The sequence below is a fragment of the Danio rerio genome, chromosome 4, assembly GCF_052040795.2.
Source record: "Danio rerio strain M-AB ecotype USA chromosome 4, GRCz13ab, whole genome shotgun sequence".
Lineage (NCBI taxonomy): Eukaryota > Metazoa > Chordata > Actinopteri > Cypriniformes > Danionidae > Danio > Danio rerio.
Genome location: NC_141024.2, coordinates 14285001 through 14305755, shown reverse-complemented (window position 1 = coordinate 14305755; position 20755 = coordinate 14285001). Strand labels below are relative to the sequence as shown.

The following is a 20755-nucleotide window of genomic DNA, read 5'->3' as shown; positions in this document are numbered from 1 at the left end:
AGAAAGCCAAAGACTCTAATTTATAACAAAATGCACATGCACAGACTAATAGTTTTCATTTACAGTAAGAATTAAGTAATAAGATATCCTCTGTAGCAATAAAAATACACAGAAATATGTAAATTGTGGTATGAGAACAGATCTACCAACATGAGCACATGCAGAACACAGAACAATTTGGTGTTGGGGGAATCTAAAGAGAAATATTTGAGTTCATATTGACATCTGACTCTCACCTAAAACATACAGTTGAAGTCAGAATTATCGACCCCCTCTTTGATTTTTTTTCTTTTTTTTTTTCTCTCTTTTAAATATTTCCCAAATTATGTTTAACTGAGCAAGGAAATGTTCACAGAATGTCTGATAATATTTTTTTTCTTCTGGAGAATGTCTTATTTGTTTTATTTTGGCTAGAATAAAAGCAGTTTTTAGTTTTTTTTTAATCATTTTAAGGTAAAAATTATAAGCCCCTTTAAGCTATATTTTGTTTCGATAAAACAAACCATCATTATACAATAACTTGCCTAATTACCCTAATCTGCCTAGTTAACCTAATTAACTTAGTCAAGCCTTTAAAAGTCACTTTAAGCTGTGTAGAAGTGTCTTGAAAAATATCTAGTCAAATATTATTTACTGTCATCATGGCAAAGATAAAATAAATCATTATTAGAAATGAGTTATTAAAACTATTATGTTTAGAAATGTGTTGAGAAAATCTTCTCTCCGTTAAACAGAAATTAGGGAATAAATGAACAGGGGGGCTAATAATTCTGACTTTACCTGTACATGAGATTAATGGGGCACTTTGCTAAAAATAATATATATAATAATAATATAGGCAATAAAGAGTATAAAAAATAATCTAGAACAACTATGATCTTCTTTATGAATACACATGCAATATCAAATCACACAAATCCCACTATACAGCCATTATATTCAAAACAACCACAATAACTTGCAAGGACAAAAAGACAACATCTAAATGATAATACGTGTTTAAACACACATAAGACATCAAGCCACAGCAGAAACAGCATGTGTGGCTTTGCAGGATTTGAGGAAATCTGTGTTCTGTAAGTCACTGCCAGTGCTGCTTCATTAAGAGTCTTAATGGTGATGTTTAATTAGTGCCTTCTCACTCACAACCACTGATTTATGAATATGTGTGCGTCAATGAGGGATGAAGCAGAACAGAATGCATACAGATCATGAAACGTTTACAGTACACACTTGCACACAGACACTAATACATCCCTAATCCCATATAGAAATCTGACACAAGGCAATACAAGCAAATCCCATACACTGTCAAAACAAATGCAGGGTTGCAGGGATTTAGTGATTTGGGGGCCCTAAGTAAATCCAGCCAAAAGTTTTAAAATGCACCTTTTGTACTTTATTTTTTAGATATTTTGCTGGGTTGTTTTTTTTTTTATATCACTCAATCTCCTTTTTCTACAGTTTATCTAAATGCTTATGTAGCATCTTGTAACATATTGTAAAACCTTTAAAATGATTTGTTTTTATGTTGTTAATCTTAAAATAAATATAAAAATAATAAATAAACTTCCCAGAGATGGGTTGCGTGTGGAAGTGCATTCGCTGCGTAAAACATGCTGGATAAGTTGGCGGTTCATTCCGCTGTGGCGACCCCAGATTAATAAAAGGACTAAGCCGACAAAAAAATGAATGAATGAATAAATAAACTATTTCATTTTAAAATTTAAATCTTTTTAACAACACAAATTAAAATTTTTAGACCCTTAACATATATGATAGTAAATGATGTTATATATAATCTTTAGGCATAATTTTTACTTCTAGGTATTTATTTGGGGGCGCTCAGATTTCCCAGGGCCGATTTTCAGCGGCCGATTACTGTGCTTATTGGTTAAATCCGCCCCTGGTTCCACAACAAAAATCGATTAACTTAGCTTGAATTGAAGTGGATTGAACATAAAACATTTCAGCTGTCCCAAAAAAGAATTATGATAAGCACATTTTAAATAAGTACTTTGAACAAGCAGCAAATTATGCTTTTGAGTGTATTTCACATATTAGTTTATGTGTGGATTTAACAGACATAAATAAAAATTAAAATGAGATGTCAACAGTGCAAAAATGGCGGTTTACATATATATTTTTCAACTCTAGAATTACAAATCATATATATATATATATATATATATATATATATATATATATATATATATATATATATATATATAGCCTACACAAACAAAACACACACACGGTTCAAGTTTATTGTATCGCTCAAGGTGTAGGGGTATTGTTTATTTAAGCAGATTTAGCCACCCTAAACAGGACATTTAATAATGAGAGTACTATAGACAAAAATGAATATATTATCTAGTTAATTAAATAGAACTTGAACAGGATCCATTGATTTGAATCTACTGTGTCTCTAGCTAATGTTATGCTGACATCTACTGGATGAATCTGAGCCTTACAGCCCAGTGCGTATATGTATATATATATATTTTGAGGACAGCGATATTATTTGGATTTTAAAACGACTAAATTGCAATATGTTGCTTAAACGTTGACATGTAAACCCATCTTCAAAAAGAATGTCAGGTAAACAAACGTTATTACTCACTATTTTCATCTCCAGCGTGGATTTGCTTCCGTCCACTTTGACAGGTGTGACTGACCCTGATTACTTGTCTCACGTGATGGCTGCGTAATTAAAGCACGTGCGCTTGTACGGTGTGTTTATTTGGCGTTATAACAGCGATGGCCACTAGAGAACGTTAATTGAAACAATTCACACTTAATAGATTTGTACATTTCATATTATTTATTTATTTTCAAAATGTATTTACATTTTATTACATGTTCTTTCTGTCAGTTAGTGGAGCTTGAGATATTTGCAAAAATTGCAGCTTTTTATATGCATTTTTGTTTAATGCGTTTAAATTTAAACCATTTATATCAAACTACCTGTACAGTTCAGCACTTTTCTTCAAAACTATTTTGTAAGTAATCTCGCGAATTTATAAAATGACAAATTTATAAATGTTGGCAGTTTTTCAACAAAATAAAAGTAAAATTAGTTTTTAATAAAATAATTTTAATTAGTTTTAGAATATGAAATTAAGCAATCAATGAATAATTATTGTTACTGTTCATTTAACGATGCATATTTACAGTGTGAAAAATTGTCATGCTATAGTTTATAATCATCTATCCAACAGTTTTAGAGAGAAAACATCTGCGATAGGCTTTATTTAAAAATATCTTGGAAAACTTTCGCAAAAACTGTGATAATATAGTTAAAAATAAAATTATATTTTTTAGAAATGATTCAAACATTCTTTGATTTAAGGTAGAAACTTTAATTGCAAATTTCCAAGACGGTTATAAAATATACCATAACTACAGTGAGAAAAAGAGAAGCATTTTGTTGGGCAATATTTTTATTTGTAATATTTACTGATGTACAGTAGCTACAGGTGAAAATAGCAGTGTGAATCATTTAAAATACGTGGAAAAAATCTAGGGAAGTCACTTTAAAATCAAACAGTGGTTTTATAAATATTACCAAACGTAAAAAATAAGCTGAAAGCCAAGTGCATAAACAAAAAAACTAAACAATTTTAATGGTGCAGTTGTGCCGCTGATGACATGGAAAATGACTAAAAAAGATGTTATGTTTAATAAATACATTCACTAATTTACAATCCACTCATTTACAGTAATTCCTGTAGATTTTTGTGATTAGTGGGTGTTTTTTATTTATGCTTTTCAATTACGAACTTAATCTCTGCTCCAACAAATGTTAATGTTGAAAAGTTTAACAAAGTGATTTTGAATTGTTTGAAACTTTGTTGATCATGTAAATGATTTTACAAAATCTACAATGTGTGGCTAGAATTTTCTGTAATTGTGCATCATTATTAAGTCTTATACAATCTATTGTTTTAAACTACTACAAAAAAAAAAAAATCTATAAAAGTCACTTTGTTAAAGTACAGAGTTAAATATTCACATTGAAACTTGATGGAGCACAGATGAAGGTCCCATAACACAATTCCAAAGCATAACTAAACAAAAACTAAATAAATGAATGAACCCAGCAAGCATTTTTTGTTTTTAAAAAATGTCTAATAAACGCCTAAACATAGTTGTCTTGGTTAAAACAAGGCTAAATTTGGGCTGTCAGTGAAAATCTTATATAAGATTTGTCTTGTATAAGAATAGCCCAAACTAGTCATCAAACAAACAGAAATGAATGACTACACATATAAATCTGTCTAATCTGTCTATTTGATGACTATTCTAGTTATGGACTATTCTTAGATGTCTAATAGACATCTAAACATGGCTAAAACAAGACTAAAACAAGGCTAAATTTGGGCTGTCAGTGAAAATCTAATAGACGTCTAACAATAGGCCAAAACTAGACTAGTCATCAAATAAACAGGAATGAATAAGTAGTTATTCATATAGCTAGTTTTGGGCTATTCTTCGATGTCTATTAGATTTTCACTGACAGCCCAAGTGTAACCTTGTCTTAGCCAAGCTGTTTACACCTAGATGTGTATTAGATGTCTATTAAACAAAGATTGTTTGCTGGGAATGAATAAATATATTATACAGTGTCTGAATAAGCCATCAAAAATTCACCAACTCCTGCTACTATACTGTATATGTTTATTTTACAACACCATTTCATTGATTGATTGTGGCTATTTTATTTTATACAAACACATTCTTTATATTCGTTACACTCTCAAACAAACTTCATTTGCACCATGAGATTGTCCTGTTCGGACCATATGTTTTCATCTCGGAGGGATTTTGCAAGGTTTGACAGTCTTTTTTTTTTTTTTTTGCCTACAGGCCTAAAGTGGTCCAGGCAAGAGCCAGCAGCAGGACAGAGACCACACTGACAGATTCAACACCCACGGCTGCTTTACCTGAACACAACACAAAACAACAGGAAGTGAAATGGATTGAACATCACAATGGATTTTAATTGCTGAGGTGAATACTCTAGAGATCGAGTTTGGGATTGGTATGGTGTTTTTAAACCATACTGAAAATACTAAAAGAAAGGATTTTCTGCTCATAAAGGCTGCATTTATTTTATTAACAATACAATAAAATAGGGAAATATCAATATAATTTAAATTAACTGTGTTCTTATTGAGTGTAGTATTGAATTTCTGCATTATTACTTCATTGTCCTTTGGAAATCATCCCAGCGGGCATCACAACAATATCAAAAATGCAAATCAATTTGATGTAAAAACCTTTCTGTCTGTTTGACATTCACACATTAATGCTGTTTTAACCACCAAAATAACGATACAAAAAGAATACTAATATAAGAAATGGTCTTATTTAATAACAAATAACAAATTTGCGCTGTATTTTGTATCCCTACAATGCTTGATGATGTCAAAATGACATCTAACTGACATCTAACATTGATGTCAAAAATACATCAAAAAGTCAATTGACATCAAAACTATTTGCATTTTTGATGTTTTTTTGATGTGGGTTTGGGATTATAATATATGTTTTCAATTACGGTGAATTGAGACATAATTTTTGCCCTGATAATCATGGATATTATTAGTGTATGAAGCACTGACCCTGTACTCTGATCTGTGAAATGGGTCCATCTCCTCCCTCACAGCGAGCTCGCAGCTCTATGACGTAATCACCAGTTTCTGGCATGGGGAAGTCAATGTAGTGCCTGCCGGTGGTGTAAAGCTTCCCATAACGCTCACCTTCCTTCCGGAACAAAATCTGAGGGAAAAACACCCTTTTTCAGTGATATCAATATACATAAGTAAACATTTATTTTTCGGCTTAGTCCCTTTATTAATCTGGGGGCCCAAGGTAGAATGAACCGCCAACTTATCTAGCAAATGTTTTACACAGCGGATGCCCTTTCAGCTGTGTGCATAATTACTTTAAATAATAAACTGAAACAAAATTGTATTAAAATAAAATAAAATTTAGGTTGCGATAATAAAATAAAAAATAAATTTATAAATATCCATTAAAACAAGGATAATATAATTCAAATTCTAGTAATAAATAAACAAAAATATATAAAATTGAATAACAAATTAAATTGTTCAAAAGATAACAGGACTAACAAGTCATTTGTCAACAGATTTTTCTAATAAAACTTTAACTATGATCAGCTCACCTTGTACCCCTCCACATAAGACTCATTCCAGTAGTTATAGATGTGATCCCAATACAGATACAGCCATTTGCGTGTAAAGCTGACATACTTGTAAACTCTCAAACGACGACTTGGGGCTGAAAGCACAACATACATATACAGTATTCTCATTTCAAATATGACAGCAATAATAAAAATGTGTGACTTCAAAGATATCTTACGGGGTCTTCTGGTAAACATTTCACAGTGTTCGCTTGGTGGTCCCAGTCCTGCTCCATTAAACGCTCGCACCTCAATAAGGTAATGCGAATCAGGTCGCATGTTTTCCAGACGGGTTTGGTTTACAGTTCTGTGAACAATGACTCGAGATGCAGCAGCTTCATTATCATCGTATTTTCTCCAGTAGCGTATCTGCAAAATCAAGTGAAGACACATGAGGAGCAGGACATCTTGGTTATTCCAAGTTATTTCACTTAAGACCCAAACTAACTTGGTATCCGTCGACCCACATTGGTGGTGCCTGGTAGACTGGTAACCACCAGACTAAAGCCTCTGTGGAGGTGACCTGACGGGCATACACATCTAGTGGGGCTTCAGTCGGTGCTGAGGGGGACAATACATAAAGGATGCCTTGACTGAGCATTTTTTTAAGTAAATCAGTTAAAAAAGAATATACATAAACAAATACATTAGATGGATGGATGGATGGAAAATTTATAAATAATAAGAGATACTACTTCTGTCATTGAAAACTATACTTTAAATGAGAACAAGATAGTTATAAAATAATTAAATTCATTAACAAGTAATAGATAGATATATTATGTGCATCAAAGAAGGTTATAAAAATAATATAATATATAATAGATAGAATAATATATAAATAGAATAATTTATTTTTAAAATCCAGTAATATTAATCATTGGGAGAGAACACATCTAAAAAACATAAAATAAAAACATGTGAAATAAAATGTATTAGAAAACATAATAACTCCCCAAATAGCAGGGGAGCTGCACTGCAAAGGCCCTTGCATTTTTGTTAGCAAGACAGTGTATTCTTTTATTATGGAAACAAAGATTTCCCCCGAGTTTTGACAACTGGTTGAGAGATGCAATGAGCTTCATCCATTTGGAAAGAATCAGGTTTACAATAAACGGCAATACTAGAGCTTTTTCTGAAACATGGGACCTATTTAGAATTTTCTTAACTGAGCATGTGAGTATCTCCACAGACCGTCAATCTAAATCTTAGGGCCTTACAATTGCAAAGCAAATGTAATTAATTACTTTCTATAAATACCTGAGGATTAATGTTTGTAATATTGGGTTATCAAGGTATATGTATATTCTGTACAGGTTTTTAATTTTTTTATTTATTGATTTGTTTTATTAATTTATTTTTATTAAGCAATTTATTTATTTAATTAATTTATTTGTTTGTTTGTTTGTATGTTTGTTTATATTTCTTCTTTTCTCTCTTTTTTTCTCTTCTTTTCTAAATGTAATTTCAACTTGTTTGGAGGGTGGGGGTGGGAATAATATTTGTTTAAATTTCTCTGTAAAATTACTTTGTTATATCTGTGAAAATTTAATAAACAGATAAAAAAGAAAACTCAATAAATAAATAAAGTTATTTTTAAATAGTTAAAAAAGAAAATATAATTTAAAAATGTTAAAAATGAATATTCATCAGAAAAAACACAATAAACATTACAATTACAATGAAATACAATAAAATGAATTCATTAAATAAAATAGTAAACACAAGAAAATAAATGAAAAAGAGGATTAAACAGACATTAAATATCCTTACTAAACATCAGTTTAAATAAAAATATTTAAATAAAATTCAAAAGATAATACGAAATTAAAGTTAAAAATCCATACATTTTATTCATTCATTCATTCATTTTCTTGTCAGCTTAGACCCTTTATTAATCTGGGGTCGCCACAGCTTAATGAACCGCCAATTTATCCAGCACGTTTTTACGCAGCGGATGCCCTTCCAGCCGCAACCCATCTCTGGGAACCATACATTTTAAATCCATACATTTACATTTAAAAATACCTGCATACATATATAAAATTCTCACCTATTCTTGGTGAGTAAACCACTGATATAAGACTTGCGGGTCCTTCTCCTTTGTTATTGAAGGTGCTGACTTTGATCTGTATTTCAGTATCTGGTGTCATGCTCTCTTTGTACACATAACGTCTGGTCTCGGGATCCTCCACGGTTGACCATTTCCACTCATAATCCTCATGCTGCTTGAACGCCACAACATAGCCAAACTTCTTCCCAAAGAAAAACTGAGGTTTCACAGGCTGCAATAGAATTAAGGAACACATTAGAAATCCACAACTGCCTGCTAATTAACAAATCAAGCATTAAAGCACATGAACACGCACATTCCAAGTCACGATCAACTCTCCGCTTATTCCCACTTGTCCAATGACGTCAGAAGGAGCTACTGTTGGCCCTAAAACAAGAAAAAGTCTGGGTGAGACAATGATGGATGCAAACATTAGTTATTAATTACTATACAAACTTACTGGCATCCCATGTCTTGATTTTAATGGACGGACGGCTGTTTTCACCAGCTCCGAATTCATTGATGGCATGCACTCTGAACTCATATTGCATCCAGGGGTACAGGTCAACTACAGTGGCTGACTCTGTAGATCCATTCAGAAACGCAGGAGCTGGGAAAACACACACTGAGAGTCAAAAAACACAAAAGTAATCCCCTTCTCTTCTTAAAAGTGTTTAGGACTTATGAAAAAAATGTATCAGTCTGCATAAGAAATTGGACATCATTTCCAAAATTATTACTTGATTTCTATGGTATGACACGTTTGGTGTTGAGATTACAATAATGTTTCTCACACAGACAAACTAATTCTCTTTACAATAACTTAAAAGGGATAGTTCACCCAAAAACGACAATTCTGTGATCATTTACTCATCCTTTACCTGTTCCAAGTCTGTTTGACTTTCTTTCTTCTGCTTAACATAAAAGAAGATTTTTTAAACAAAGCAGGAAACCTGTAACCATTGACTTTCATAGTGTTTGTTTTTCTATTATAGAAGTCAATGGTTACAGGTTTTCAGCTTTCTTCAAAACACCTTCTTTTGTGTTCAATAGAAGAAAGAAACTCATAGAGGATTTGAAACCCTTGAGTGAGGCTAAATAGTGAGTAAACTTTCATTTTTGGGTGAACTGTCCCTTTAATATATCAACTGAAGCTATGAGGATTGATATAAAAATACTTTTTTGACTCTAAAAGTGATTGTGCCTACATCTCAGATGGCTGGAGGGTGAACAAATTAGCAGTAAATTTCTATTGATGAGTGAACTGTTCCTTTAAAATGTGCATTTTGTCTCCCTCTAGTGGACTCACTGGTAGTTGCGGTTTTCCAGTCTTCAGGATCAAGGGCGTAAAAGTCTCTTGTTTGCACGATATGCTGGATGAGAGGACTACCGTGATCTGATCCCAAACACCATCGTATTTTAACTGATGTGTCGCCGATTTCTTCCACACGGACGCCACCTGGAGGACCAGGCAAACCTGCGGCAAGAAGATGACAATGATATGTTATTTTGAGTTATACAGTAATACAAATGATTAATACAGCTTTGTGTAATGAACGCCAGCTATTTGTGTAACTAAATATCACTGACCTGTTCATAAAATGCCTATTAACGACTGACTTAAGAGTCAATTCAAGAGTTCACACTTAGCTGATGATTGGTAATAGGCTAGTTTGGCATGCTGTCCCAAGAGAGAGCCCTGAGCTCATGAGATCCTTGAGCCCGGGGCTCCCTCCTGTTTGCAAGGCGAGACGGGAATTTGAGCTCAGGTAGATCTCGAGGGTGTGCTGCTGGTGGAACTTGACTATGGTGCTAATTTGGTTTAGGTAATTTACTTATGTCTCATGTTTTGGACTGTGGGAGTAAACTGGAGGACCCGGGGAAAACCCACGCGAGCACGAGGAGAACATAAACTCCACACAGAAATGCCAACTGGCCGGGTAGAGAACCGAACCGGAGGCATTCTTGCTGTGAGGCCACAGTGTTAGCCACAAGGCCGCCGTGCTGCCCTATAGAGGAAAAAGAGGAGGAGAGGGGGTGGAAGGGGGGGATTCCTCAAGACGAAGATGACTAAAGGTAATCTAATACTATGGTTATTTATACTGAGTTAGGAATCGGCTGATTGGTGGTTTGTACATTAGCGTGACTCGGGGCCAGCCGTGTCAATCATAAGCACGTGATCCTCTCGAAATTATTTTATAAATAAACTTCACTTAGTGCACTGCTTCTAACACCTGAAATGAAATTCAAATTTCATTTTTAGTCGAACTGAAGGAGTTAAGTTGGTGCCGTGACCCGGATGGGAGTGAGGTTAAGGAAGTGACTGTGGCTCAACCGACACCGCAAGAGATCCACTTGCAACTAATTCTAAAAACGCCAGTCTTTCGAGACTTTGTTAGTGTGCCTGCTTTCCATGGTGTAACAGCTGCTTCAAAAACGGCACAAAGCAGGGCAAGTACAGAGTCGTTTTATTGGTGCCGTGACCCAGATGTGAGTGAGGATTAGTGATGTTGAGTGTTGCATAGAACAGTTTCTAAAAGCCTTACAGGTAAACTAATGCTGGCACATTCAGTCTTCAGCATCATTGTTAGTAATCCTTCCTCCCATGCAAGAACTTTATTTCAAATCTTGATCGGGGCAGGGTAAGTAAAACCGGAGGGTTTACAAAGATGGTGTGACCCGGATTGAGTGAGGTTTAGGGGTATGTTTAATGTAGGTCAGGGTTAGTTCACCCAAAAATAAGTATTCTTCCATAAATTGCACACATTTCTTTTGTTCAAAACCAATTTGAGATTCTTCCCTCTGTTGAAAACAAAAGAAGATATTTTAAAAAATGCTGGCACCCATTTACTTCCATAGTAATTTTTTGTCCTACTATGGAAGTCAACGGGTTCCAGGAACCAGCATTCTACCAACTATCTTCTTTTGTGCTCGACGGAGAAAAGAACTGGTTAAAACCATTTAATGGAGAGTAAATGATTTTTAATTTTCATTTTTGGGTAAACTGTCCCTTTAAGAGGCACACTAGTAACTTACGCTAAAGACCAGAAGGGTTAAATATGCTAATATATAAGAATCATTATTTTACATTGAAGAAATCACTAACCTCTGACAAAAACATCAGCTTCTGCGGTGGCGTTGTCCACTATAGTCTGAGCTGTGCAGATATAGTGTCCTGCATGTCTAATCTGAATGTTCTTGATCAGCAGGTCTCCGCTATTCTCATGATCCTGCAAAAAAACAATTCAATTATTTTCCCTTTCCTGTTCATTCCATAAACAGAACGCCTGGGGTTCTTGTGTCTGCTCACCATGTCCAGCTCGTAGTGTTCAAAGTCTGTGTAGAAGTTAATGATGTATGAATCGACAGTCCAGATGAAGGTGACGTCCAGACTGGGATCATAGGATGCAGAGCATTGGAGAACTATTGTATCCCCTACAGCTGCCTCAGAGTTTGATGGGCCAACTGTGATCTTGGTGGCCTCTGAAAAAATTGAGGAGATATAAATGTGGCACTTTATATTACTTATAAACACATTAATTATTTATAAATGTGAATTTTTTTTGTTTGTTATGTTCTCTCACCAGTAATAGTGAGGGTCCCAGTGCTGTTGGATTTGCCACGATCATTCTCAGCATAGCAGGTGTATGAGCCCTCGTCACTTTTTGTTGCATTCAGAATCTCCAGACTTCCATCGTCCCAAATGAATATCCTGAAAATAAAGGTGAATGACAGCCTCCACAACATTATATTCCATCCTAAGTACAGTAAATGCATGCTCTTAAGACTGACCTTGAGGAGTTGCTCAGGAGCTCCGAGCCTCGTTTCCAGATGAATCTGGGTTTGGGAGCAGCACGGGGATTGCACTCTATGACCACACGTCCATTTTCAGCCCCAAGCAGAATCTTCTTCACTGGGTTATATATGAACGTCGGAGCACAGGCTGAGAAAAGACCATTGAACAAACTCAACCTTCAGCTATAATTACATGTTCCCTTCGGAAAACAATTGTAATCAATAATGAGAGTAAAGAAGGATTGAAAAACTCACAGACAACCCGAAGCTCTGCATTGGCGTAGATGGTTCCCCATTCATTCTCAGCAATGCACTGATACATGCCCGAATCCTCAAACGTGAGACTGGAAAACTTCAGCTCCCCTTTGCCATACTGTGAATGAGAAAAAAAAATTTACACAAACATGTATGTATACATAAAACAACATGAAGAGTTTTCGTTTGGGTTTAAGACAGCAAATAAAGCAGGATATTAACCGAATAGCCGTCTTTTAGCCAACGTATCCATGGTATTGGTTTCCCAACAGCAACACATCTGAGAGTCAGTTCACTCCCGACATCTTTCTCCGTGTCATTGATGTGCTCCGCCCACTCTGGAGGACCTGTGGAGAAAATCACCCAATCAAAATCAATTATGCACTTTTTTCCGCATATATAATGAGCATCTTTGTTCAGAAACAAATATATCCACACTGGATATCAAAGTTAGAGAACAATTAAAACAAAAACATTTGATATCCTTCAAATATAGTATAACCTTCATTGTTCAATTTAGTTTTTTTCTTTATCAGGTTCATCTTAGGTCAAACCGAAAATAATAACTCGGTAAATACGATATAATATATATATAAATATAGATACATATACACATACCGTCATTCCAAATTTGAAAGAATTTTAACAGTGGGACTACAGTATTGTGTTGAATGTGTTCCAGTGACATTGTGAAGATTCTATTTTTCCAATTCTCTCTAAATTTCTCTTCTCTGATTTTGATTAGTGTTATTTTTTAACTATCATATGTAAGTTTTTACTGCGCTTAACAATATGTGCGACTCCTCCCAGCAGGCACAGGACATCAACATGACGCCAGATTGATGTTGTACCCCAAAACCGTGGGGACGTCAGTGTCCAACGTCCAACCTAAAATCAACAAATATCAACGTCTAATGATATTACAGCTTGATGTTGTGTGGACGTTATCACTATGACGTCTATCAAACGTTGGATTTTGGTTGCCATACACGATAAATAAATGTCAGTATTTGACATCATTATAATATTTTTTTTAAGATGTTGTCTCGACGTTGTATTTTGGTCACTTTCCAACACAACCTAAAATCAACCAAATATCAACATCTAATGATGTTACTGCTTGACGTTGTGTGGATGTTACCACTGTGACGTCTATCAGATGTTGGGTTTTGGTTCCCATACCTGACGAATAAATGTCAGTATTTGATTTCATTATAATGTTGGTTTAAGATGTTGTCTCGATGTTGTACTTTGGTCACTTTCCAAAACAACCTAAAATCAACCAAATATCAACATCTAATGATGTTACTGCTTGACGCTGTGTGGACGTTACCACTATAACGTCAATCAGACGTTGGGTTTTGGTTGCCATACCTGACGAATAAATGCCAGTATTTGACGTTAATATGATGTTAGCTTAAGATGTTGGCTCGATGTTGTCATTTGGTCACTTTTCAACACAACCTGAAATCAACCAAATATCAACATCTAATGATATTACTGCTTGATGTTGTGTGGACGTTACCATTATGAAGTCTATCAAACGTTGGATTTTGGTTGCCATACCTGACAAATAAATGGCAGCATTTTACGTCAACATGACATTGGTTTAAGATGTTGTCTCGATGTTGTATTTTGGTCACTTTCCAACACAACCTGAAATCAACCAAATATTGATGTCGTTTGACGTCGTTATTAGACGGTGGCTAGAATTTTTGTCACCTGACTTTACGACCTGAATCTAACCTGATATTGACCCCTTATGAGGTTGTGTGCCTGCTGGGATGAAATATGTAAGTTGACTGAGGTCAAAGTTAAGAAAACACTTGCAAACAAAAAAGCAGAAAACACTATCAGTTTGACAACACACGTGTGCACAAATTCTCATAGCACTGGTAAATACAGAAATGCAATGCAAATAGAGCAGACCACAATGGAAATGTGTTAGGGGACACCAAAAATTGATAAACCCTGCTCAATCCTCTTCAGAGTCAGCGGTGTTGCTGGAGATAAACAAAGAAATGAACTTTCCCAATGTGTCAATGTTTTTCTAAATGCATGTGTTTTCTTCACTTGGGACATGTTTCTGTATTTGCATGTGTTGTGAGGATTTGTTTGTGCATGTTATTAAACTGATTTCTATTTTCATGTGTTTATTAACTTGCAGTACGTTTGAGCTCTCTGTAAAAATGCTTCAAAATGACTATTCTAAAATAAATAAAACACATTATTGACCTTGTTACTGACGTATGAGCATGTGAGCCCATTGGAATCGTTTTGGCTTGAGACCTCCAGTCTCATTCACATCCACTGATATTTAGATGTTGAAAACAGCTCGTTATGCTGCTACATGTTTCAAACTGATATTTTCTTATTATTTTATTCTACTTTTTATCTATAGTCATGAACAAACCTATTTGTTGAGGAAGCAGTTTGATCAATTTCTGCTGTTAAATATTCCTAGTCATTTCTCCCATAGGCAACTGAATCGAAAGCTCTCAAACAATAAAGAAAACAAGCGTACTTCCGCATTGCAGAATAATGCCAATAGGGTCCTGGATAGAGTCTAATACTTCTTTATGTTATACCTTCAACATAGAGCCACTGTCGATACCAGTCCATCCCTTTCACATTGAGCGTCTCACACTCGTAGCTGCCCTCGTCCTCATACTGGACGTTGATCAGGTGAAGTAAAGCTCCATTCATGCTGACTTCATAGTTTGGCGGGAGATCAGCGTCTAGCTTCCTCCAGCGAATGTGTGGAAGAGGACTGAAAGGTAGACAATGAGTTTATATGAAGAAAAACAACCAGAAAAGTGTGCAAAAGTCAATATTTCACTAACAGAAAGGTATTGTTCAGTTATATTTACTGAGCATTTCCCATGATTGAATGGTTCAGATAAGGAAGACATCCAAAATATGTACTATTGGTGTGCCTCCAGGAACAGGGTTGGGAAACATTGTTCTTTAGTTCAATGCACATGATATATACACTATCTGCATTCGTTGACTTACTTTCCAAGTGCAAAGCACTCCAGAGTGATGTTCTGGTGCACCAAAGCATACGTCTTAGGAAATTTCACCCGGATATCAGCAGGATATCGCTTCACTTCCTCTGTTTAAAGTGTAGAGATACAAATGATTATTAGTTATTGTTAAACAAAAGTGTTCTAAGCAGAAATCTTGCCATTGTGGGTAATGTGAAAGCGCTTACTCTCTATCTGTGGAATCAGAGCTATAGGCATGCTGAAAACACTCTTGCCGATGGTGGGGCTCGACACAAAACAGGAATAATTGCCGACATCAGACGGCTCGACTTTCGCAATGTACAGATTCCCGGTGCTCTGAGAGACGAAGCGCCGCTGATCTGGGAGGATGAAGTTAGGGAAGTCATTGTAGATCCAGCGGAACATCACCTCATCTGAGAGACAACAAAACAACACAATGCTCATTATTAGTAAACTTACTAAAAAAATAATTATTTGTTAAATAATTAATATAATGTTATAATAATATATAATTGAATAATAATACATATCTTTTATAATAATTATTTATATAATATTTTAATAGTTTATTTATACTTTATAGTCATGTGCATGATTCATCTGTATGATTTTTAGGTACCATTAAATTGATAATTTTGTCAAATATATTTATAAACAACAATAATAATGATGAATTGTGTATGTACCTGCCAACATTTGTCTCAGAAAATCCAGGACACCCAGGGCGGGGGGTGGGATTGGATGTCTAGGTGTCTGGGTGAGGTGTTTGAATAACACAGCTAAGTAACATATATGCATGAGTTTCGGAAGCCACTGCGATCGATACCAAAGTGGGCGATCCAGGAGTGTTATAGACTGTACCAAAACGCTTAGAGGGGGGGAATTACGGGAGTTTTCTGGCAGAAATAACAAAACAAAAGGGAAGGGGATTGGGAGATGGGTCTGAAATACAGGTAGACTCCCACGAAAAATGGGAGTATTGGCAGGTATGATGTATGGTTGTATCATACAATGTGTATATATGGGGGGGGGGGGGGGGGTAAATAAATATTGAAGACATCATGTTTGTTTCCTTTGAATAATATTTCTAAAGAAGCTATTAACTTGGAATTGAATCAGATTTTGGTTAAAATCCAAACAATACAAAAAAAAAGAAAGTACTGAACTACTGAAACATAATTAATACATTATGTAAAAGGCTTTTTTGGTGATGACAGTTTAAAGACGCCTCTCATATGAAGAGTTAAGTCACATCAATTGCTCAGGTGTGATTTTTTCACAAACTGATGGTTTTGTGGGTCTTTCAACTCTGATCTCTGATTTTCTATTTTTTCTATTGGATTCAAGTCAGGTGATTGGTTAGGCCATTCTACAGCTTGATTTTATTTCTCTGAAAGCATTTAAAAGTTTCCTTGGCTGTGTTTTGGACCATTGTCTTGCTGAAATGTCCACCCTGGTTTCATCTTCATCATCCTGATAATGTAGAGGATGGACTGAAGCAGCTTATATTTATTTACAATGATGAAGAGCAGAGAGTTGCTGAAGAACTACTGAGAGTCTGGCTTTTACTGCCTTTCTACAACTTCCTTTCTTCATGTGTTCAATACTTTTTCCCTGCATCATTTCATTTTATTACACATAACTTTATTTGTAAACTAATTAGATCCATATGTGGATTTATTTGCTTGTTACCAACATCAGGTGAAAATGTCAAGTCAACAGCACTTTTAGAAACATGTTTTCTAAGAAAAATAGTGACGCCTTCAATACTTATTTTACTAATGCTTAATTTGAACTAAATCTTATTTGTCATTATTTAGGGTTGAGACAGAATCCCAAATGCCAAATGAGCCTTATCATAGTAGCCCTTGTTGAAATCTAACAGCGATCTTTTAATTGTTACAATATTAAGGTTAATTTTGCTGATATATATGAGCAGATCTTACCTGGATAGCGAGAGGGAGGTGTACACAGCAGAACAGCTCCCTGTCCTTCCTTCACATTCACCGGCTCTCTCTCATCTGTAGGAAACTGGTTCAGGTCTGCAGAACAAAGTACAACTAAGACTAAGCAACAGAGGGGAAAAAATGATTAACACAAACCCAACAAGTCCAATTCCTCACATACATCCAAACTTGACGTTGGCCTCTTTGCTCATGACGGTGCCGTACACGTTCTTGGCCACACATACATATTTTCCAGCATGCTTGTTTTTTTCTGGGTTTGTAATGACCAGGTTTCCTCCAACCAGGCTGAAGTGCTCATCTGGCTGCTCCATCAGCTTAATTTGCCAGTTGTTTAACCACCACCTGTGAAGTATGGCATTTCATTAATGAACTTCTGCTACAGAACTTTTTCCAATTGAGCTATGGGTAAGCCCCGCCCCACAAACACAAAGCCAATAGCAGCTGAGTATCAGAAGACTGGAACTCTTACAATTTTAGGTTTCAGCATCATAGAAAAACCAACCCAGGCTCATTCTGAAAATGTACCCCTATATATATTTTTCGAGAGTGCCAAATACGTCCCAGGAGGTATGTTGCTTTGCAGTTTTGATTTTTGCGAATCCACCAAAGGCTCCTGTGTATATTTTTTGAGATCTTAAATTTCTCTCGTGAGTGCACCTGCTCCTTCCCTAAACCCAACCAATAGTGTTTTCAAAGGCACAGATTAATCCGCCCACCCTCTTCTCCAACCCAACCGACAGTTTTCAAAAGCAGTCCAGAAAAAAAGCCCTCGCCTGATTTTAACCATGTTTTCAGATTTAAACACCTCACCCGTTGATTTACTTGTTTATTTTATTTTTTTGTTTTTGTCTTACTTGCCTTTCTGGAACCGTTTTTTGCCAGACTCGAACCCTGTTGTTGTGGTCAACTCTTCTTTGCATCTCAAGTCTGCCGATGTACATGGTGAGCTACTGACAAACTGGCAATAGAGGGGAAAACCGTCCATACGAAGGTAAGCAGTCAGCTGGAATGCCATCATACCGCCCCAAAGAGTTTATTTTAAAAACGAAATGCAGCCATACAAACAACTGGATACATCTCGATCTCTAGAAATGTATATAGGGCTACAATTTCAGAACAAGCCTATGTTGCGAAAAACCCTGGAAGATCCAAAGCTCTCATAGGTTTGAATGAGTTTATTCTGCAAATGTGGTAAAATAATATGTCTAGTGTACTTATGTAAAGATATTCCATTTCCTAAATCCAAACAAGACAACCTAATATACAGAAGATCAACAAGACTGTATATATTAAGTCTAGGTAATAAAGAAACTATGCTTTTAACTCTGAAAACATCACCTTACTTTATTGAAGTCCAGTTGTTATGTAATAACACAGCTTGGTTAGAAAGTTCTTGAGCCAGTGCTATTGTTAACTTTTTTTCGTCAGTGATGCTAAATACTGATTTACTCAATGTTAGTATTTAATGATATCCATGTCATCCCATCTTTATCTTGGAAAAACAGGTCATCACAGTTTAACGCATTTATTTGTTTATTTTTTTGACAAAATTATTAGATACTAGATAAATAGGTAGATTTAAATGACCCTGTGGTGAAACATATACTTGATTGTTTTCATGTGTGATTGTAAAATAAAGCTTCCAACGCTTACTGTAAATCGTCTTTTCCAAATGTACCTGATCCACTATATTTATTGTAAAATCTTTTATAAACACCTTCCGTGGCATTTTTAATGTTAATTTCCAACTGAACGCTACTGTATAAATATTAGTGATCCTTCAAAAACATCTTGGAAGAAGCTTTTCACACTGACGGCTGTAATTAGCCATTGGTTTCTATGCTAAGGTGAAGCAAGAGTCTTTTCAAAGTTCCCAAATGAGAATCAGGTGGGGTTGCATTAAGTTCTTAGAGCAGCTGACTTTAGTATTGGTAACCTAGTAACCAACGGTACACAAAGCAAGCATAATGGAGAAAGCTGATTAGTCATATACAGTAGATGTTTGTTCCTGGAACTAAGGATGTAATATTTTTGCCAAAACCACCTCACGTTAGCATATATTTTATAAATGTAATAAATTTTTATTCAGAGTTTGCTATTTCCATCACTTGTTTCTCATCTGATACTTTAAAATGCACTTTAACACAGATTAATGGAAGCCCAGCTACTGTAATATAGTCTGTTAGTTTAATTGTGACACAACTCTGTTAGTTTGTCCGAGTTAGCAACACTAACTCTGAGTCGTGCTTACTGATAGGTCAATTTTGGTAGGCAGAGGTAATAACAAAACGAATGTGTGATCGGAGAAGAATAAAACCTTACTTGATAATGGCCGGTGGGTTTGCACGCACCCTGCAGTTCATAGATATTTTGTTTTCAGGTGAATCCTCCGCGTACACAGTGTCCAGAGGCTCTTCCTCAAATATGGGCCCAAAGCCAGTGGCCTCCTCTGATGACAAGAACAGGAGGCAATGTTAGACTAGATTTACCACAAAAAAACTACTCAACTAACTACAATATGGTTAATATAAGTAATGGTGGAAATCATCGCTAAATCTAGTCTATCAGTGCTAAATCTAGTCTATCATTAGCTCATTCTAAGTATAAATGAATATCTGAGGCACTTAAGGTAAAATTTAAAGACGTACTGTCAAAAATCCTGGGTTCAAAGATCCTGGGTTTAATTGCAGCTGGAGGAAGAAAAAAAAAAAACGGTTCAGTTCATTTGGATTTGGAAGATTATTTATACTACAGATATAATTTACAGAATAAACTTGTCCTGGAACATTATATGTGACAGACAGACAGACAGATTAGATAGGATAGATAGATAGATAGATAGATAGATAGATAGATAGATAGATAGATAGATAGATAGATAGATAGATAGATAGATAGATAGATAGATAGATAGATAGATAGATAGATAGATAGATAGATAGATAGATAGATAGATAGATAGATAGATAGATAGATAGATAGATAGATAGATAGATAGATAGATAGATATAGACAGACAGACAGACAGACCGACAGACAGACAGACAAACAGACAGACTTTACAAACAACACTTTATCCAGAAGATAAAAATATTATCAGACATACTGTGAACATTCATTTACTCTGTTAAACATCATAGATAATAACACAGAGAAAACCGCAGTTTAGCGCCCCCTGTAATGTTTGATACGGCTAACGTCATTGCACATTTTAGCCAGTTCGAACACAGACCATTCACCCTAGGTACACTAGAGGGCGCCTCTTCATCTACTTATCTACAGGTAGTAGATGACATCAATTTATTGCTTATAGGTGGGAAATAAAAAATTTATAATATGTGTAACGACATGATTGACATTTATTTGTTATTTAGGTTATAGGTCAAAGGTCATGTGTGTGATAGATAGATAGATAGATAGATAGACAGACAGACAGACAGACAGACAGACAGACAGACAGACA

General features: G+C 35.3%; 2 protein-coding genes and 1 long non-coding RNA gene across 3 annotated transcripts in view; all 3 read right to left on the bottom strand.

Annotated features, from left to right (window-relative positions):
- Positions 1-2685, bottom strand: part of pdzrn4 (PDZ domain containing ring finger 4) — a 104966-nt gene extending 102281 nt beyond the window's left edge. Inside the window, exon 1 of the mRNA XM_087247610.1 lies at positions 2624-2685. The gene's annotated coding sequence lies outside the window, so the exon portion shown is untranslated. The remainder of the gene's footprint in view (positions 1-2623) is intronic.
- LOC147844665 (uncharacterized) overlaps positions 1-20755 on the bottom strand; it is an 892045-nt gene that overhangs the window by 344524 nt on the left and 526766 nt on the right. The window lies entirely within an intron of this gene.
- Positions 3431-20755, bottom strand: part of cntn1b (contactin 1b) — a 22856-nt gene continuing 5531 nt past the window's right edge. The window contains 22 exon segments of the mRNA NM_001014814.1: positions 3431-4946; positions 5628-5784; positions 6194-6309; positions 6394-6583; positions 6663-6775; positions 8268-8499; positions 8584-8654; positions 8728-8877; positions 9577-9744; positions 11374-11497; positions 11578-11750; positions 11852-11979; positions 12060-12210; positions 12318-12435; positions 12540-12664; positions 14906-15087; positions 15333-15432; positions 15532-15738; positions 17272-17367; positions 17453-17634; positions 19615-19741; positions 19941-19982. Coding sequence (NP_001014814.1) covers positions 4864-4946; positions 5628-5784; positions 6194-6309; positions 6394-6583; positions 6663-6775; positions 8268-8499; positions 8584-8654; positions 8728-8877; positions 9577-9744; positions 11374-11497; positions 11578-11750; positions 11852-11979; positions 12060-12210; positions 12318-12435; positions 12540-12664; positions 14906-15087; positions 15333-15432; positions 15532-15738; positions 17272-17367; positions 17453-17634; positions 19615-19741; positions 19941-19982 — 3035 coding nt within the window. The 3' untranslated portion in view covers positions 3431-4863.